This window comes from Engystomops pustulosus, chromosome 11, assembly GCF_040894005.1.
Source record: "Engystomops pustulosus chromosome 11, aEngPut4.maternal, whole genome shotgun sequence".
Classification (NCBI taxonomy): domain Eukaryota; kingdom Metazoa; phylum Chordata; class Amphibia; order Anura; family Leptodactylidae; genus Engystomops; species Engystomops pustulosus.
In genome coordinates, this window is record NC_092421.1 from 88,160,569 (window position 1) to 88,180,183 (window position 19,615).

Sequence of the window (19,615 nt, forward strand, 5' to 3'; positions counted from 1 at the left end):
CTCCCGCCCACCAGGGGTTTATATGCTCCCTTGGTCAGGTGGTAGCACCCTCCAATCAGCTTCCAGCTTGCTTTACACTATCACAAGACATATCATTGGACAAGAACATCTCACAGTGTTAACTCTTGCCTTTCCAGGCAGTGGCTAAAGCTGCAATTACAAAGTTCTCCAGTACTTAGAGACCGACTAGAGAGGTGATCAGTCTCCCCAACAGCTCCTGACATGGAGAGGGCGCTATTCACAACTGACACCTTGCCTATGCGTTGGCAGGGGCGTTGCATGTATATTTATATCATATATAATAAGGAATCTGTTCAGGAGCCAGAACAGCCGGCTCCTATTAATGAGCTGAGCCTAATGATCCAATTTACTAAAAAGAGCCGGACTGCCCATGACTAGTCTGCAGTGAGGGAATCACAGCAACTACTCTTTGATCTGACTACAAGCTGTAGCAGGATTCTTATTTTATACTAAAGAATGTCTCCCTGCAGAGGGAAGGGGCTGTGAAACTGTCTAGTGCAGAGAGCCAAGAGAAAAGCAGTGTGAGGAAATGCCACCAATGCACCGAATCCAACTCCAATCCTGAAATATCAATCTATTTTTCACAGTCCTGCTGCTACTACTTATAACTGCATGGGTCTGGATTCTGGTAGATATGGGCTGTGGGTTTGAATCTTTAGAGGAGTTGATCGGGAGGGGGGGGTTTGAGCCTGTTTTCTCCTGTATCCCATGTATCCTCCTGGAAGACCTGCACAACTTTCTAAGGTGTAGCAGAAGAGATGCTATATTCCGGGACAGCATTTACACAAAGATAGGGTGAATAAAAGAATAATAATGAATTAGATTTGTAATGTTATTTTAAATAAAAGACAATTAATGAAATAATATGATACATCCCTGCAGAGTGCATCTTGTGATCAGCTATTAGCATGGCCACGCCTCTTCTCCAGTTGTGTTTAATCCCCCATATCACGTCTCCGTAGATACTTAATAAAACGCTGAATCAGTCGGGGAGCGAAAATTTGGGTAAAATTGCATTAGAAGAGAAGTGTCACTAATTCAGTATCATCCGTCACTGTGTATCCGCGGTGTAATCCAAGGATCCCGCAAATGATACTGTCAATTCTAATTCCTTATATTTACTGGAGACGAGGGAATGCGCCTTTCCGCTGTGCGTGAGAGTAAGTGTTATTGGAGATAACATGAAATATTAAATTCTATTTATTTATGACTTATGTTCCTGCCGTCCTGTAGATGTAATGTGCTGTATTGGGTAAAGACGGATATGGGAAGTGATCACTCAATTTAGGGAAAACATAGATGTTCACTTGTGATTTGGGTGAAGAGTTTGAATGTTACATTTTTGTGTCTGGGTTTATGAGGTTTCTCTTGTGCTGCACTTATTGTCCTCTTATTGCTGCACAAACCATCTATGGTCTAATCTACACCTTCAGGTCCTGAATATCAATACATAGGGAGACCTCTCCACTCCAAACACAAAAACCCCTACCATAGTTGTCCAGACTGTCTACTAATCACTCTGGGCTTGGCTACCAACATAATACATATGTATTACATAGAGAGCTCAAGACTACCAGAATGCTGGGGGTCTGACTGCTGAAGTCAGCACAAGTGAGGACACCCCAGTTTATTCGGTGATATCTTCTCCGAATGCAGTGAGATTGGGGTCAAAGGAGAATACTGCAACCCTTGAAGCTGCATATTTCTCTATAGCCTCAGTTACATGACTATAGACTGACCTACTGCTAATGAGTTCTACACCTGCTCTAAGCTCCTTATTATTTCTGTACTTGTCTGAAAGGAACCTGGATTTGGACTGGGTGATTGTGTGTGGGTTTGAGGGGGGGGGGGGGGGTTGTCTTTGTAATTTTTTTGTACTTTTTAAAAAAGGGCTAATGATTTCCTTAAATGGAGGAGGGGCTACATCTGGCAGCTTGTGTCATAAATCTCATTGCACAGAGTAAGATTGAAGTAATTACAATGCAACTACGACCCTTATAGTTACCCCCCAAATATGCCCTATTCTACACTTCCACCATAACTGGAAAAGAAAGCCACGTTTATCTATATGCTTAATATCTGCACTGCACCATTCTCTTAGCAGTTATTTCTTAAAAGCCACAACTGAAGTAATAACTGCCTGTAAATAGGAACATTAAAATGTCAATCTTTATTCATTACAATCTTAAAAACTAGGGTCATAAAACATAACCAAAAAGAGCCTTGCACTTCTTCTGTGCAAATACAGGCTTAGGTACCTCCTATAGGCCCAGCTATACATCTACCAACCATCTCCATATGTGCTCGGGTTAGAAGACATATAGGGGGTCATTTACTAAAGGCCCGATTCGCGTTTTCCCGACGTGTTACCCGAATATTTCCGATTTGCGCCGATTGTACCTGAATTGCCCCGGGATTTTCTGAATGGCTTCCATTCAGATGTAAATCTCTTATGGAGCGCCGTGTTACCGTAGTATCAGTGCACACGGCACAGCAGTACACCCAACGCGTTTCCCTGCTAGTGGTCGGCCTAGCAGTTCATCAGAGGTATGTAATGGATTATACAGAAGTATGGCATATAAAGATCGGCGCACAGCGTGCCATTTGCCACCGCTAATGTTCTGACTCGTCTTGTTTTATCAATGTGCTATACTGTCTAGGTCAGCGGTGTTATCCATACTGTGCATCAGTTTAAAGCCAGGATGCTCTATATCTCACTACATCCTCTCTATCTGACTCATAATTATTACACATCACATTCGCTGACTAACTAGACAGGACGCCGGCACTAGTTTGGCCGCGCGTGCACCGCAGAAGGGTATCGACCAATGGGGCTTCACTTGTCCACCGTCAGTACTCCGTATTGATGACGGACCCCCGATCCACCAATAACCTGAGTCATGGTAAAGTATCCACCCACCTGGATCTAGGCCAATCCCCATAAAGTAGTGTAGCGACGCGGATAAACAAATGTAACCATGGGACGTTTACATTGTGGATCTGTATGGTAAGTGTCATAAACACGTGAAACCGATTTGGGCTTATTATTAGTATGGGACAGCGAGTTCTAAAAATCCACTTTAACCACCAAGACACTGGTCAGTCTTTGGAGCTGTTGTGCACAAATGATAAGCAAATCAATAAAACAATATTAAAGGTACTTTAAAAATTTTTTAAATTGAATTTAACTTGTAATCCAACTTTGTTAATCCAGATGAAGATCACAGCAGAACCCATCCAGTTGCAGTGACCCCCACAGGTGATGGTTTGTATTACACACTGTACATCTTAGTAACTCGTTAGTGGAATTGGGTTTTAGCTTGAATTACAATAAAATAGAACATACAATAAAAATATATATATATATCGGAAACGATTTCCTTGATGAAAACCTTTTTGGATCCAGTGGAAGAGATAACAGGATAATACTTAGGACTTATTACTATTTCCTTTGTCTAATATTCCATTTTATTTTTAGGTTAGAAACCATTGAGTTTGACAAAGCACAGTATGAAGACATTGGGGCCCGATTCGCGTTTTCCCGACGTGTAACCCGAATATTTCCGATTTGCGCAGATTGTACCTGAATTGCCCCGGGATTTTGGCGCACCCGATCGGATTGTGGTGCATCGGCGTCGGCTTGCACGCGACGGAAATCGGGGGGCGTGGCCGAACGAAAACCCGACGTATTCGGAAAAACCGCCGCATTTAAAAACCGATAAAGTGTCGCTTGGGAAGCGCTTACCTTCACCTGGTCCGAGGTGGTGCATTCCGGCGCGTTCAGATGATTTTCAGCGCAGCAGCGCCACCTGGTGGACGGCGGAGGAACTGCCTTCATGAATCCCGGCCGGACCCGAATCCAGAGCAGAGAACGCGCCGCTGGATCGCGAATGGGCCGGGTAAGTAAATCTACCCCATTTGTCAGCTCTGACGTGAACTGCGAATAACGTAGCAACGACGAACATAAAATATTATAATACTCACATTGATGGTAGCAGGACACATTGGGGGTCATTTACTTACCATTGGGGCAGATTTACTTACCCGGCCCATTCGCGATCCAGCGGCGCGTTCTCTGCTCTGGATTCGGGTCCGGCCGGGATTCATGAAGGCAGTTCCTCCGCCGTCCACCAGGTGGCGCTGCTGCGCTGAAAATCATCTCATCGCGCCGGAATGCACCACCTCAGAACAGGTGAAGGTAAGCGCTTCTCAAGCGACACTTTATCGGTTTTTAAATGTGGCGGTTTTTCCGAATACGTCGGGTTTTCGTTCGGCCACGCCCCCCGATTTCCGTCGCGTGCAAGCCGACGCCGATGCGCCACAATCCGATCGCGTGCGCCAAAATCCCGGGGCAATTCAGGTACAATCGGCGCAAATCGGAAATATTCGGGTAACACGTCGGGAAAACGCGAATCGGGCCCTTAGTAAATGACCCCCATTATTTTGACCAAAAATGTCCCTTTTGTCCCCAGTAAATGAGATCCATGAAGTCAGCAGGACACATGTTCTCAGCTTTGTTAATATTTTAACGCGACCAACCTGAGGGGCAGACCAGTACTGTACACACTCCGTGCCCCCATATACCAGGGGACCCCCCTTCCCCCCTCCCCCGGATACACAAAGGAGATTTACACTTTAAATGCCTCAATATTTAAACAACTTTTCCAAATCTGGTTATGAATGATCTAAGAGGGTGACAGCAGGGACATGAATTATAGACGTGTGGACTCCACATATAGAAGGGAGATGTCAGCAGTTTATGCTGTTAAAACGACACTATAAGAAATTATGAATTTACTTATATTGTATTCAAACAATATAACCAAGTGCGTATCCATCTATTAGGCCGAGTACTGGTGGACACACATGCTCAGTGTCTCCCTTCCTATATCCAGGCCTCTCTATAGTTCTATTCTAGTGGAGCAGCCAATAGAAATAGCTTCTAGCCCTGCTTGTCAGGACAGGAGCAGAGACTATGCAGTAGATGGTTGTATAGATATGGAAACTACTTCTATAGAGCAGGTAAGAAGAAACTATATTGTCAGCTACCAGATGGGGAAGTAGACTGATTTTGCCCTATTTCTATCACAATACAGAAGACATTTATATGTAGAGACCAACTTCACGGACGGTGTAGAAAATCATAAACATCATGGCCTACTCAATGACCAGACACGCCTGAAAAACATTTGGGGAGATTTATTAGTAGTTCCTGAGAGCAGAACTGTTCTAGTTGACCATGGTAACCAATCAGAGCTCAGCTTTCATTTTTCCCACAACTTTAAGCTGAGCTCTGATTGGTTTCTATGGACAACTAGAACACTTTTGCCCTGATAAATCTCTCCATAGTCCATATACATTATAATTTCTTATTAATACGAAGCAAAGATCTACTTGATATCAATCACCATATCAATAATATCATCAATGGCGCAAGTCTGTGCCGAGCCCCCGACTAGAATGTATGATTTATAGTAATAGTCTTCTTATACGGCCGAGTGACCCTCTGCACCCCCGCAAGTTACGCCCCTGCTTCCAATCCACCAACAGAGGACCAATAAGCATCAAAACACTAGCAGCATGGGATCGCTATTATTTTATACCATTGTAGCGGTTTTCCAAAAAGGTCCTTGGTGCCCCACTCCATTAGCATCACTGTTCTCCGTACACATTCAGCAGAACGTTATACAATGTATAGACCGACCTTCCAGCGCCTCGGAATCCAAGGTTTCACCGAGTCTTTGTAGAAGCTTTGCCCGTGCCGCGTTCTTCTTGTGTTTCTTGCCTTCGTAGTGTTGCTGAGCCATCATGGGGTTATTAAACCAAGCTCGGCAGAGGTCACAGAATTTCCGGGACTCGCTGCCAATGTTGATGCTCCATATAGTGTCTTCTTCTTGGATGGTCACCTCTGTGGGATCTGGATTTTCTTGAACGGGTTCTTTGGAAGAGAAGAATAGTAGACGTTAAGAGTTGTATTTGGTCTATACTGTAAAAATGGTTTTACATGGCAGGATATTTACTTTCTGAGGGAGTGTCCTCACACTGTTGTACTATTAGTTATCAGCATTGAGCTGCTCCACAGAACCTCCATCTGCTCTGAGTAACAGCTGTAGCTGGCTTCCTGATAAAAAAAAACCTACAGATGTTACTCAGAGTAACAGGGTAGGGGCTACAGACAGTTCAGAGCACAGCAGTGTGAGGACACGCCCCCAGTGTACTTTGACAAGTTAGAATTCTGTGATAGAAATACAATTTTCGCAGTCCGGCTGCTACTAACAACATACACAATGACCTGATTACACATCTCTCCAGGGACAATACCAAATTCTGTCTACATAGAAATAAGAGCACAGTAGTGTGAAGACAAGCCCACAGCGCACTTGCAAAGCTGCAATAGATTTTAGAATATAAATCCATATTTCATAGTTCTGCTGCTACAAAACATCAGAAATAATAGGTCTGATTACTTATCTCTTCCAGGGACAATAACTAGCACGGTCTGCAGAGAGATAAATGCACAGCAGTGTGAGGACATGCTTCCAGAAGCTACCTTGCTGGAATAGAAAACCATTTTTCACAGTCCTGCTGCTACTAACCAACACAAATGTCTGCTTACACATCAATCCAGAGACAATAGATCATCATGCAGTCTACATGGCCAAACCTGCTGACAGTTTCCTTCATAGTGGCTTCATCAGGCTGATAGGGATGACATCAATACGGTGTGATCTCTCGTTCCCTGTTGTTGCTGAGGACTGAATGTTTATGAGAGATTTTACCTCCGCTCATTGCCAGCTCATACACAGAACCAATATGTGAATTGAATTTGAAGCTGTCTGCCAAATTTTTGCAAATGCTTTTTTAAGTACTGTCCCTATTCTGCCGCCAACTCATCCATTGCCTTGTGAATAAATGATGATTTACATGGACATCATCGGCCTCGTCCCTCCTCCTCACAAGGTCAGTACAAAACAAAGCATGACGAGGGGGGGGCCCGGTGTACTGCCCCATCCAGTATATGAGTATCTCAGGTACGTTTGTTTGGTAGATGTCTCACATCTGGTGTGAAGAGACACTATTTTTAAGTGCCATGATCTGCTTTTGCACCCCTCATGCTGCCCCCATCTTGCTGCAGGTGCTGCAGCCAGAGGCAAGAGGCTCAACTTGCCTCATGGTAGGTGCTCCCCTGATCCTGTATTATCACCAATCCACATCCACAAATGCAGAGTTTGGCAAGTGCCAGTGTGCGATTGTGCACAGAGCCATTAATAGGACCGGGCTGTCTATGTGACGGAGGCCAATATAATCAGCCCCCTGTAGTCACACCTGCCCCTGTATATAGTGCTATATGCATCCTCTCTGCATGTCTCTGCAGTGATACAATGGGCAGTTACCATTAGATTACTGTTATCTGTGCTCTATATATGAGATTAGCAGGGAACACGTGTGTTATGCCCTCAACCCCATAATAATAAATAAAATAAAATTAGAGGTGTCCGCCCCGGGCCATCTCTGTGGGGGGCATCTAGGGCTGGCGTCAGCCCCTGGATGCTCTATGGTGAGCATCTAGAGCCGGCATCTGCTCCAGCCCGCTCTGTGCGATGGCAGCTAAGGCTGGTGTCTGTCTGGCCCGGCCCACTCTTCTGGGAGTCTGGGGCTGGCGTCAGCCCCGAACTGCTCTGTGGGGGGCATCTAGGGCTGGCGTCAGCTCTGGTCCGCTCTGTGAGGGTTCTGGGGCTGGTGTCCTCCTTCACCTGCTCTGTAGGGGGTCTGAGGCCGGCCTCAGCCCTGGCCCACTCTGTGCGGGGACTGGGGCCAGCGTCAGCCTTGACCCGCTATGTGTGGGGTCTGGGGCTAACCTCAGCCCTGGCCCGCTCTGTGGGGGGTCTGGGGCTAACCTCAGCCCTGGCCCGCTCTGTGGGGGGTCTGGGGCTTACCTCAGCCGTGGCCCGCTCTGTGGGGGGTCTGGAGCTAACCTCAGCCCTGGCCCGCTCTGTGGGGGGTCTGGGGCTAACCTCAGCCGTGGCCCGCTCTGTGGGGGGTCTGGAGCTAACCTCAGCCCTGGCCCGCTCTGTGGGGGGTCTGGGGCTAACCTTAGCCCTGGTCCGCTCTGTGGGGGGTCTGGAGCTAACCTCAGCCCTGGCCCGCTCTGTGGGGGGTCTGGGGCTAACCTTAGCCCTGGTCCGCTCTGTGGGAGGTCTGGGGCTAACCTCAGCCCTGGCCCGCTCTGTGGGAGGTCTGGGGCTAACCTCAGCCCTGGCCCGCTCTGTGGGGGGTCTGGGGCTAACCTCAGCCCTGGCCAACTCTGTGGGGGGTCTGGGGCTAACCTCAGCCCTGGCCCGCTCTGTGGGGGGTCTGGGGCTAACCTCAGCCCTGGCCCGCTCTGTGGGGGGTCTGGAGCTAACCTCAGCCCTGGCCCGCTCTGTGGGGGGTCTGGAGCTAACCTCAGCCCTGGCCCGCTCTGTGGGGGGTCTGGGGCTAACCTTAGCCCTGGTCCGCTCTGTGGGAGGTCTGGGGCTAACCTCAGCCCTGGCCCGCTCTGTGGGAGGTCTGGGGCTAACCTCAGCCCTGGCCAACTCTGTGGGGGGTCTGGGGCTAACCTCAGCCCTGGCCCGCTCTGTGGGGGATCTGGGGCTAACCTCAGCCCTGGCCCGCTCTGTGGGGGGTCTGGGGCTAACCTCAGCCCTGGCCCGCTCTGTCGGAGGTCTGGGGCTAACCTCAGTCCTGTCCCACTCTCTGAGGAATCTGGAGCCACCGTCAGCCTTGACCTGCTCTGTGGGGGGTCTGGGGCTAACCTCAGCCCTGGCCCGCTCTGTGGGGGGTCTGGGGCTAACCTCAGCCCTGGCCCGCTCTGTGGGGGGTCTGGGGCTAACCTTAGTCCTGACCTGCTCTGTCGGAGGTCTGGGGCTAACCTCAGTCCTGCCCCACTCTCTGAGGAATCTGGAGCCACCGTCAGCCTTGACCTGCTCTGTGTGGGGTCTGGGGCTAACCTCAGCCCTGGCCCGCTCTGTGGGGGGTCTGGGGCTAACCTCAGTCCTGACCTGCTCTGTCGGAGGTCTGGGGCTAACCTCAGTCCTGTCCCACTCTCTGAGGAATCTGGAGCCACCGTCAGCCTTGACCTGCTCTGTGGGGGGTCTGGGGCTAACCTCAGCCCTGGCCCGCTCTGTGGGGGGTCTGGGGCTAACCTCAGCCCTGGCCCGCTCTGTGGGGGGTCTGGGGCTAACCTCAGTCCTGACCTGCTCTGTCGGAGGTCTGGGGCTAACCTCAGTCCTGCCCCACTCTCTGAGGAATCTGGAGCCACCGTCAGCCTTGACCTGCTCTGTGGGGGGTCTGGGGCTAACCTCAGCCCTGGCCTGCTCTGTGGGAGGTCTGGGGCTAACCTCAGCCCTGGCCCGCTCTGTGGGGGGTCTGGGGCTAACCTCAGCCCTGGCCAACTCTGTGGGGGGTCTGGGGCTAACCTCAGCCCTGGCCCGCTCTGTGGGGGGTCTGGGGCTAACCTCAGCCCTGGCCCGCTCTGTGGGGGGTCTGGAGCTAACCTCAGCCCTGGCCCGCTCTGTGGGGGGTCTGGAGCTAACCTCAGCCCTGGCCCGCTCTGTGGGGGGTCTGGGGCTAACCTTAGCCCTGGTCCGCTCTGTGGGAGGTCTGGGGCTAACCTCAGCCCTGGCCCGCTCTGTGGGAGGTCTGGGGCTAACCTCAGCCCTGGCCAACTCTGTGGGGGGTCTGGGGCTAACCTCAGCCCTGGCCCGCTCTGTGGGGGATCTGGGGCTAACCTCAGCCCTGGCCCGCTCTGTGGGGGGTCTGGGGCTAACCTCAGCCCTGGCCCGCTCTGTCGGAGGTCTGGGGCTAACCTCAGTCCTGTCCCACTCTCTGAGGAATCTGGAGCCACCGTCAGCCTTGACCTGCTCTGTGGGGGGTCTGGGGCTAACCTCAGCCCTGGCCCGCTCTGTGGGGGGTCTGGGGCTAACCTCAGCCCTGGCCCGCTCTGTGGGGGGTCTGGGGCTAACCTTAGTCCTGACCTGCTCTGTCGGAGGTCTGGGGCTAACCTCAGTCCTGCCCCACTCTCTGAGGAATCTGGAGCCACCGTCAGCCTTGACCTGCTCTGTGTGGGGTCTGGGGCTAACCTCAGCCCTGGCCCGCTCTGTGGGGGGTCTGGGGCTAACCTCAGTCCTGACCTGCTCTGTCGGAGGTCTGGGGCTAACCTCAGTCCTGTCCCACTCTCTGAGGAATCTGGAGCCACCGTCAGCCTTGACCTGCTCTGTGGGGGGTCTGGGGCTAACCTCAGCCCTGGCCCGCTCTGTGGGGGGTCTGGGGCTAACCTCAGCCCTGGCCCGCTCTGTGGGGGGTCTGGGGCTAACCTCAGTCCTGACCTGCTCTGTCGGAGGTCTGGGGCTAACCTCAGTCCTGCCCCACTCTCTGAGGAATCTGGAGCCACCGTCAGCCTTGACCTGCTCTGTGGGGGGTCTGGGGCTAACCTCAGCCCTGGCCCGCTCTGTGGGGGGTCTGGGGCTAACTTCAGTCCTGACCTGCTCTGTCGGAGGTCTGGGGCTAACCTCAGTCCTGCCCCACTCTCTGAGGAATCTGGAGCCACCGTCAGCCTTGACCTGCTCTGTGGGGGGTCTGGGGCTAACCTCAGCCCTGGCCCGCTCTGTGGGGGGTCTGGGGCTAACCTCAGCCCTGGCCCGCTCTGTGGGGGGTCTGGGGCTAACCTCAGTCCTGACCTGCTCTGTCGGAGGTCTGGGGCTAACCTCAGTCCTGCCCCACTCTCTGAGGAATCTGGAGCCACCGTCAGCCTTGACCTGCTCTGTGGGGGGTCTGGGGCTAACCTCAGCCCTGGCCTGCTCTGTGGGGGGTCTGGGGCTAACCTCAGTCCTGACCTGCTCTGTCGGAGGTCTGGGGCTAACCTCAGTCCTGACCTGCTCTCTGAGGAATCTGGAGCCACCGTCAGCCTTGACCTGCTCTGTGGGGGGTCTGGGGCTAACCTCAGCCCTGGCCTGCTCTGTGGGGGGTCTGGGGCTAACCTCAGCCCTGACCTGCTCTGTCGGAGGTCTGGGGCTAACCTCAGTCCTGACCTGCTCTCTGAGGAATCTGGAGCCACCGTCAGCCTTGACCTGCTCTGTGGGGGGTCTGGGGCTAACCTCAGCCCTGACCCGCTCTGTGGGGGGTCTGGGGCTAACCTCAGCCCTGGCCCGCTCTGTGGGGGGTCTGGGGCTAACCTCAGCCCTGGCCCGCTCTGTCGGAGGTCTGGGGCTAACCTCAGCCCTGGCCCGCTCTGTCGGAGGTCTGGGGCTAACCTCAGTCCTGACCTGCTCTCTGAGGAATCTGGAGCCACCGTTAGCCTTGACCTGCTCTGTGGGGGGTCTGGGGCTAACCTCAGCCCTGGCCCGCTCTGTGGGGGATCTGGGGCTAACCTCAGCCCTGGCCCGCTCTGTGGGGGGTCTGGGGCTAACCTCAGCCCTGGCCCGCTCTGTCGGAGGTCTGGGGCTAACCTCAGTCCTGACCTGCTCTCTGAGGAATCTGGAGCCACCGTTAGCCTTGACCTGCTCTGTGGGAAGCCCAGTCCAGTCTTGTTAAATAAATGATGTAATATTAGTAGAAATGTCCCAAGTGACTACTTAAGCACTCCTCATACTTTCATACTCCTCCTTGGCTAAAAATACTCCTTAATAATGGTGGGAGGAGCATCATTACCCTTCTGGCCACATCCATCCCGTGGGATGAGATACTTTGTGATGACCAACGCTGCCATGGCAAATCCTCAAACAGGCCAATGGGAAAATAATCTTCAGCAGTAAGTGCATGGCGGACACGGAGGCATTTATCTTTTCCAGAAAGATTCGGGGATAAATGTAATATTAATGCTCCCAGGCCTGGAAATCTTACAATCCATCTCATCTCCAGTTCAGAGATTTCCATTAAGTAAATCTCTTTCATCCGCCTCTCGGAGGATCGCGGTGATTATTTATGACTAGATGCACAGACCACAAAGTGAAGCTGCCAGGATCCCCAGCACAGACAGACGAAAGGGAAATCGCTGCTTTCTTCTCCCCGGTAGTGAAATCCCACATGTCCTGGTACCTTTATGCCTTTTAATATGCAGAATATTATTCCTTTTTTAGCAGACGAGCGACTTTTAGTTCCTCTTGTGAGTTGATGAATGCACCTAAGATCAATAAAGAAGATCGCTCACCAGGGAGGACCAGTCAGAATTGGGGAGCTACCTCATAATGTGTAGGTCCAGTCAGCACCAGGGAACTACCCCATTTATTATCCAGATGCAGTTAGTACTAAGGAAGTACCTCATATGTCAGTGGTGGCGAACCTATGACACGGGTGCAAGAGGTGGCACTCAGAGCCCTTTCTGTGGACACCAAGGCCTTCACCCCAGCACCAGCTGCCAGGACTACACGAGAAGGTGTGGATAGAGATGGATAATCTTTGGAGCTCCTGCTCTGGGTCCCCTGATTCTTCTTCTTCACTGGACCCTGGAAGGAAGCTATAATTCAAATTTCTCCATCTTCTTTCTATTGTATTGGTGTCCTCAGGACGCCAATACGATTGAAACTTGTGAAACAGCTGGGATCAATAGGTTACTACTAGAGATGAGCGAGCACTAAAATGCTCGAGTGCTCGTTATTCGAGACGAACTTTTCCCGATGCTCGAGTGCTCGTTTCGAATAACGAGCCCCATTGAAGTCAATGGGAGACCCGAGCATTTTTTTAATAAAACTGAACAGTAAAAGAACAGTGCAAAAAAAAAAAAATTCCAGATGTTTGCAGATGTTTTACTTGTAAGAACACATTGAAATAACACTATTCTTCACTTTGCAGGTGTGCGCGCGTGTCTCCCGATAGGTTCGGAGATACGCGCGCACATCAGCAATGTGAAGAATAGTGTTATTTCAATGTGTTCTTACAAGTAAAACATATGGAAACGTGTAATATTTTTTTTTTACAATAAAAATACTTTTATTCAATTTATTTTATTAATTTACTGCTCGATCTCGAGCTGGCGAGATACTCGTCCGAGTAACGAGCCGGTCCGAGTATGCTAATACTCCACCCAGCAGTATACTCAGACGAGTATACTCGCTCATCTCTAGTTACTACCGAAATTGTCATGTTGTCACTTTGCGACATAAAAGTAGGTTTTGTTTGTAGGTTGGGCACTCTGTCTCTAAAAGGTTTGCCTTCACTGTCATATGTTATTTAGGGCCAGTGCGAATTGGGGAACTACCTAATATTATGTGAGTCCAGTCAGAACCAGCGAAGTACCAAATATATTATTCAGATCCAGTAAGAACAGAGAAAGTACCTCGTACACTATTCAGGTACAGTCAGAACTGGCTGAACTACCTCATATTAAGCAGGTCCGGTCAGTACCATATTGATTAGGTGCAGGCACAGCTAGGGAAACTACTTCATATCTTTAGGACCAGTCATAACCGGGCAGCTACCTCATTTATTATTCAGGCCCAATAACACCTGAGGTACTAATCAGGTGGCCAATTTTTCAAAAATCAGGGAACCCTTTTAAAAAGAGGAACCACCTCTCCTCCCGATTTATTGGTTTTGGTAAATATTTACGTTCCCCATTAAATAACAATACATTTTCTCTTCCCAAAATACCTAATGTCATCAGTCACTGATTTTTGAGTAACTTCTTTTTTCTTCATTTAAACAATTTTTTGTCTAAGATCAGTGCTGATGTTAATAAGATGTAAAATAAAATAAAGTCAAATCTGATATGAGAAGAGGATGGAAATATGGATATTACTTCTATAATACTGCCCTCTATGGACAAAAATCTAAATCTGAAACGGTTCTTGAATGTAACATTTTGATTTGTTTCGGTTTTTCACCTCTACGACAGGTGAAATTTCTCATATATGTAGATGACCTTAAGATATTGTCACCGACCAGGAGAAGTCTCCAGGACAATCTGGAAATCCTGGAGAAATGTATCACCACTTGGGCTCCAACTAGAAATCTAAATAAAACCAACATCATGATGTTCCAGAGGAGATACACAAGGGCTTCCCTCCTTCATGCTGGACAGCTGCTCACTCAGATACACCTACCTTGGCCATGAAACCCACTAATTGGGAAGCTTCAAGCAACTCATCCATGTGCTCAGAGACAAGGGGGGTCATTTACTAAGGGCCCGATTTGCGTTTTCCCTCGAATTTTTCCGATTTGCGCCGATTTCCCCTGTATTGCCCCGGGATTTTGGCCCACGCGATCGGATTGTGGCGCATCGGCGCCAGCATGCACGCGACGGAAATCGGGGGGCGTGGCCGAATGAAAACCCAACGGATTCGGAAAAACCGCCGCATTTAAAAAAAGAAATGTGTCGCTTGGGAAGCGCTTACCTTCACTTGGTCCGGCCCGGTGAACTCCAGCGCGTTCAGATGCTTTTCAGTGCAGCAGCGCCACCTGGTCGACGGTGGAGGAACTACCTTGATGAATCCCGGCCGGACCCGAATTCAGCGCAGAGAACGCACCGCTGGATCGCGAATGGACCGGGTAAGTAAATCTGCCCCAAGGTCTGCAGAACCTTCCAATCAGGAGGCGATTGTACAGACTTAGCCCTCCAGTGATGGTGACTACATCCTATCCCCCATCCTTCTGTATGGCAGGGAGGTCCCACCAAACTGGTCAAGCCCAACTCATGTATTCCACCTAGAATTCTGCAAACACCTTCTCCATGTCCATCGGATAACGTCAAACAGCGGCTGTAGGGGAGAACTGGACAGATTCCCTTCATACATTACAGTCCAGAAGAGGGCGCTATCATTCCTGGCGCCTACAGCACAGCAGTCCGGATTCCTTCTACCATAAAGCCTGGCAGAAGGGGGTCCCTGGCAAACCTAAAACCGAATCATCCCAGAAGCTGACCATCTAACAGGGACTACAAAGAGGCTACAGACTGGACCCTTATCTGGAGAAACTCGCTGACCCCAGAGACCGCCAGATCCTGAGCCGCTACAGATCGAGCGCCGACAACCTGGCCATGGAGTCCGGGCGGCACAGACCAGGAAGAGCGGCCTGTGCCAACAGTGCCAGGACCAGGAGGCCACCGAGGATGAGGTCCACTTCCAGCTACACCGCTCCAAGTACTCAGCAGTGAGGGACACTCACTTCAGGAGACTCTCAGATCTCCTCCAGGAATTCAGCTCCATGGAGGAGGGAGAAAAGAGGGGAGAAGGGGCCACACAACATGTCACCTCCTGCCATAGAGACATAGAGCCATGGACTGAGACATATATGACACTATGGACTACCATAACCCCCATGCATCCCGTGTCCCCATCATCCTGTTCCCGATACCTCGCGACCCTCTACAACCATCCAATATTCTGTAAATGCTTTGGCAATGGTAACTAGTATTTGGTCCGAGCTCCTCTGAACTGGGAGTCCTAAATGTCCTGCATATATGACCAGCGATTTCTACGGGGTGCACAAGATGACCGAGTAAACAGAGCACTACCCCACATCGGCAGTGACAGCCCATGTACAGAAGGGTCTTGCTGTCCTTTAATATACTAATTAACGGGGGTCCTGGTGGTCAGGTGCCCGACAAACACTTATTCCCTATCCTAAGGCTAGAAGATAAGTGACTTTCATTCACTGGAAGGATTTTTAGGGGTCACCATTCTCCTGATTGCTATAGGGAATGCGTCTTTGGTGGGACATATTTAAGGATCCCTAATCCCTGGGTTGTAGATCAGTGCACTACAGAGCCAGAACTTGCAGGTTCTAGGTCGCAGTGATGGGTCCACCTTCCTTCCATGTAGGATTCTTATATGGTACAGGGACCAGAAGAATCATCAGCACCCCCTATGGCTACACCCCTATAGTTTTGGCTTTATAGCACAGTATACACCCCCTCGGAGGACACTAAAAATAAACCCTTACAAGCCATATACAGAATCTAAGCATCCCATCATGTGGATCTTGTATCTGTGTAAATCCCCCAGTATTGTTTCATGAGCCGGAGCGTTTCTTACATCGTTACTGAAGGCATTTATTACAAGCCGATCCTGGAGATTAATGGCTCATCTGGTCAGTTTTAGGGATGTGAGACACTTGATATATGGATTGCAGTGAGCACCTGTCAGCTATACGGCCGCAAATATCAGAAGTTCTACATGGAGCGTTTAGGCTGCTCGTATATATGTTACACAGTCTCAGCTGGCAGTAGCCCTGGCAGCGGATAAATCTACAGAACGGCTCCCAGGTGAGGCCGGGGCAGGTGCCGCTCGCTGCTTAGCCAAGACCAAACTTTTCTGTTGGCTACAGGCTCTACAGTAGGGATGGGCTGCACCTCAATGGGGAGGGGGCCGCTGTTTTAGGGGAAAAAATGGCTAGAAGGTTGGAGGAGTGTTTAAACTAGAGACCTGGGGGGGGAGGGCAACTACACTTGTGCAGGGCAAATAGACAGTGTACATAGAGAGCTGGGAAGAGCCATAGTCCATGGGGGAGGAAGGGGGGCTGGAATGAGATTGGGGAATAAGGACAAAAGGAATACGGATAGGGAAAACCATATAAAGTGCATGTACACAAATGCCAGAAGCCTCACAAACACAATGGAGGAACTGGAAGTCTTGATGTTGGAGAGAAATCTGATATAGTGGGTATCAGCGAGACATGGCTGGACAGTAGCTGTGACTGGGCTGTTACTATAGATGGTTATAGTCTTTTTAGAAAGGATTGTATAAATAGACAAGGGGGAGGGGTTTGTTTATATGTGAATTCTCGCCTCAAGCCCGTCCTGCGAGATGACATCAGTAACGCAAATGTGGAGTCCCTATGGGTGGAGATAAGAGGAGGGAAAAAGAATAATAAAATATTACTAGGGGTTTGTTATAAGGCTCCAAATATAATGGAGGCAGCAGATGAAATGCTGATAAGTGAAATGGATGCGGCTTCAAAGCAAGGTGAAGTATTTATCATGGGGGACTTCAATTACCCAGATATCGACTGGGGGGCAGAAACCTGCAGGTCCTTCAAAGGCAGCAGGTTCTTGTCAACAACAAAAGACAATTACCTGTCGCAACTAGTCCTGGAGCCAACAAGAGGGGGGGCACTGCTGGACCTTATCCTAACCAACAGACCTGATAGGGTATCAAAACTACAGGTTGGGGGGAACCTGGGGAATAGTGATCATAATATCATTGATTTTGTATTATGCTTTACTAAGAGCATTACGGAAGGGGCAACCAACACTCTAAACTTCAGGAGGGCAAATTTTCAGCAACTAAGGGAAGACTTTAAAGGCATAGACTGGGATAATGTTCTCAAAGACAAAAGCCCCCCCCAATGTGGCTAACTAGTCTTGTAAGGAAAGCAATAAGCGAGAAAGATAAAGCGTTTAAGGTGCTAAAACGTGAAGGTAGCGATGAGGCATTACAGGATTATAGAGAGAAAAATAAATCCTGTAAAAAGCAGATAAAGGCCGCAAAAATAGAGACTGAGAGAAATATTGCCAGGGAGAGCAAAAATAATCCCAAATTATTTTTCAAGTATATAAATGATAAGAAACTAAAAACAGAGAGTGTGGGTCCCCTTAGAAATAACATGGGGGTCATGGTGGAAGGAGATGAGGAAAGGGCCAATCTACTGAATGTCGCCTTCTCAACTGTCTTTACCCAGGAAAATCCCCTGGTGGAAGACACAATGAGGAATAATGTAAATTCTTTTTATAATGTCAACAGTTTAACCCAGGAAGAGGTACGGCGCCGCCTCGCAACCACTAAGATAGATAAATCTCCTGGGCCAGATGGCATACACCCCCGGGTTCTGCATGAACTATGTACGGTGATAGACAAACCGTTATTTTTAATATTTGAAGATTCACTGAGGACTGGTTATGTTCCACAGGACTGGCGCATAGCAAATGTGGTACCAAGATACAAAAAAGGATCAAATAGCGATCCTGGAAACTACAGACCCGTGAGTCTAACTGCTGTGGTGGGGAAAATATTTGAGGGGTTTGTTAGAGATGCTATCCTGGAGTATCTCACTGTGCACAACCTTATAACCCAGCGTCAGCATGGGTTTATGAGAGATCGCTCCTGTCAGACTAATCTGATTGGTTTCTACGAGGAGGTAAGTTCAAGACTGGATCTGGGGGACGCTGTAGATGTTGTATATCTGGACTTTTCAAAGGCATTTGACACCGTGCCACATAAAAGGTTGGTATATAAAATGAGACTGCTGGGAATAGGAGAAAATCTGTGTATCTGGGTAAATAATTGGCTTAGTGATAGAAAACAGAGGGTGGTCATTAATGGCACATTCTCAGATTGGGTTGATGTTACCAGTGGAGTGCCACAGGGCTCAGTATTAGGGCCACTTCTTTTTAATATTTTTATTAATGACCTTGTAGTGGGTTTACACAGTCAAGTTTCAATATTTGCAGATGATACTAAGCTGTGTAAAGTAATAAATACTGAGGACGATAGTTTAGCATTACAGAGGGATTTGTGGAAGCTTGAGGGATGGGCAGAGAAATGGTTGATGAGATTTAATGTAGATAAATGTAAAGTTATGCACTTGGGCCATGGAAACAAAAAGTATAATTATGTTCTAAACGGTCAATTACTTAGTAAAACTGAAGCTGAAAAGGACTTGGGGGTATTGGTGGATGGTAAACTTAATTTTAGTGACCAGAGCCAGGCAGCTGCTACCAAAGCAAATAAAATAATGGGATGTATCAAGAGAGGAATAGATTCTCATGATAAAGACATAGTTTTGCCCTTATACAAATCCCTGGTCAGACCACACATGGAATATTGTGTACAGTTTTGGGCACCAGTGTATAAAAAGGATATAGTAGAGCTGGAACGGGTGCAGAGGAGAGCAACCAGGATTATTAGGGGAATGGGGGAACTAGAATACACTGACAGATTAAAAAATTTGGGATTATTCAGTTTAGAAAAAAGACGACTGAGGGGAGACCTCATTACAATGTACAAATACCTGAACGGACAGTACAAGGATCTCTCCAAAGATCTTTTTATACCTCGGCCTGTGACCAGGACAAGGGGGCATCCTCTACACCTAGAGGAGAGGAGATTCTACCATCACCATAGACAGGGGCATCCTCTACACCTAGAGGAGAGGAGGTTCTACCATCACCATAGACAGGGGACATCCTCTACACCTAGAGGAGAGGAGGCTCTACCATCACCATAGACAGGGGGCATCCTCTACACCTAGAGGAGAGGAGGATCTACCATCACCATAGACAGGGGACATCCTCTACACCTAGAGGAGAGGAGGTTCTACCATCACCATAGACAGGGGACATCCTCTACACCTAGAGGAGAGGAGGTTCTACCATCACCAAAGACAGGGGACATCCTCTACACCTAGAGGAGAGGAGGTTCTACCATCACCATAGACAGGGGGCATCCTCTACACCTAGAGGGGAGGAGGTTCTACCATCACCATAGACAGGAGGCATCCTCTACACCTAGAGGAGAGGCGATTCTACCATCACCATAGACAGGGGGTATCCTCTACACCTAGAGGAGAGGAGGTTCTACCATCACCATAGACAGGGGACATCCTCTACACCTAGAGGAGAGGA

General features: G+C 49.3%; 1 protein-coding gene across 3 annotated transcripts in view; it reads right to left on the reverse strand.

Moving 5' to 3' along the window:
• Positions 1-19,615, reverse strand: part of ZMAT4 (zinc finger matrin-type 4) — a 370,893-nt gene that overhangs the window by 148,451 nt on the left and 202,827 nt on the right. For all 3 annotated transcript variants that reach the window (XM_072129271.1, XM_072129269.1, XM_072129270.1), the window contains one exon: positions 5,726-5,959. In XM_072129271.1, the coding sequence (XP_071985372.1) occupies positions 5,726-5,959 (234 nt within the window). The remainder of the gene's footprint in view (positions 1-5,725; positions 5,960-19,615) is intronic.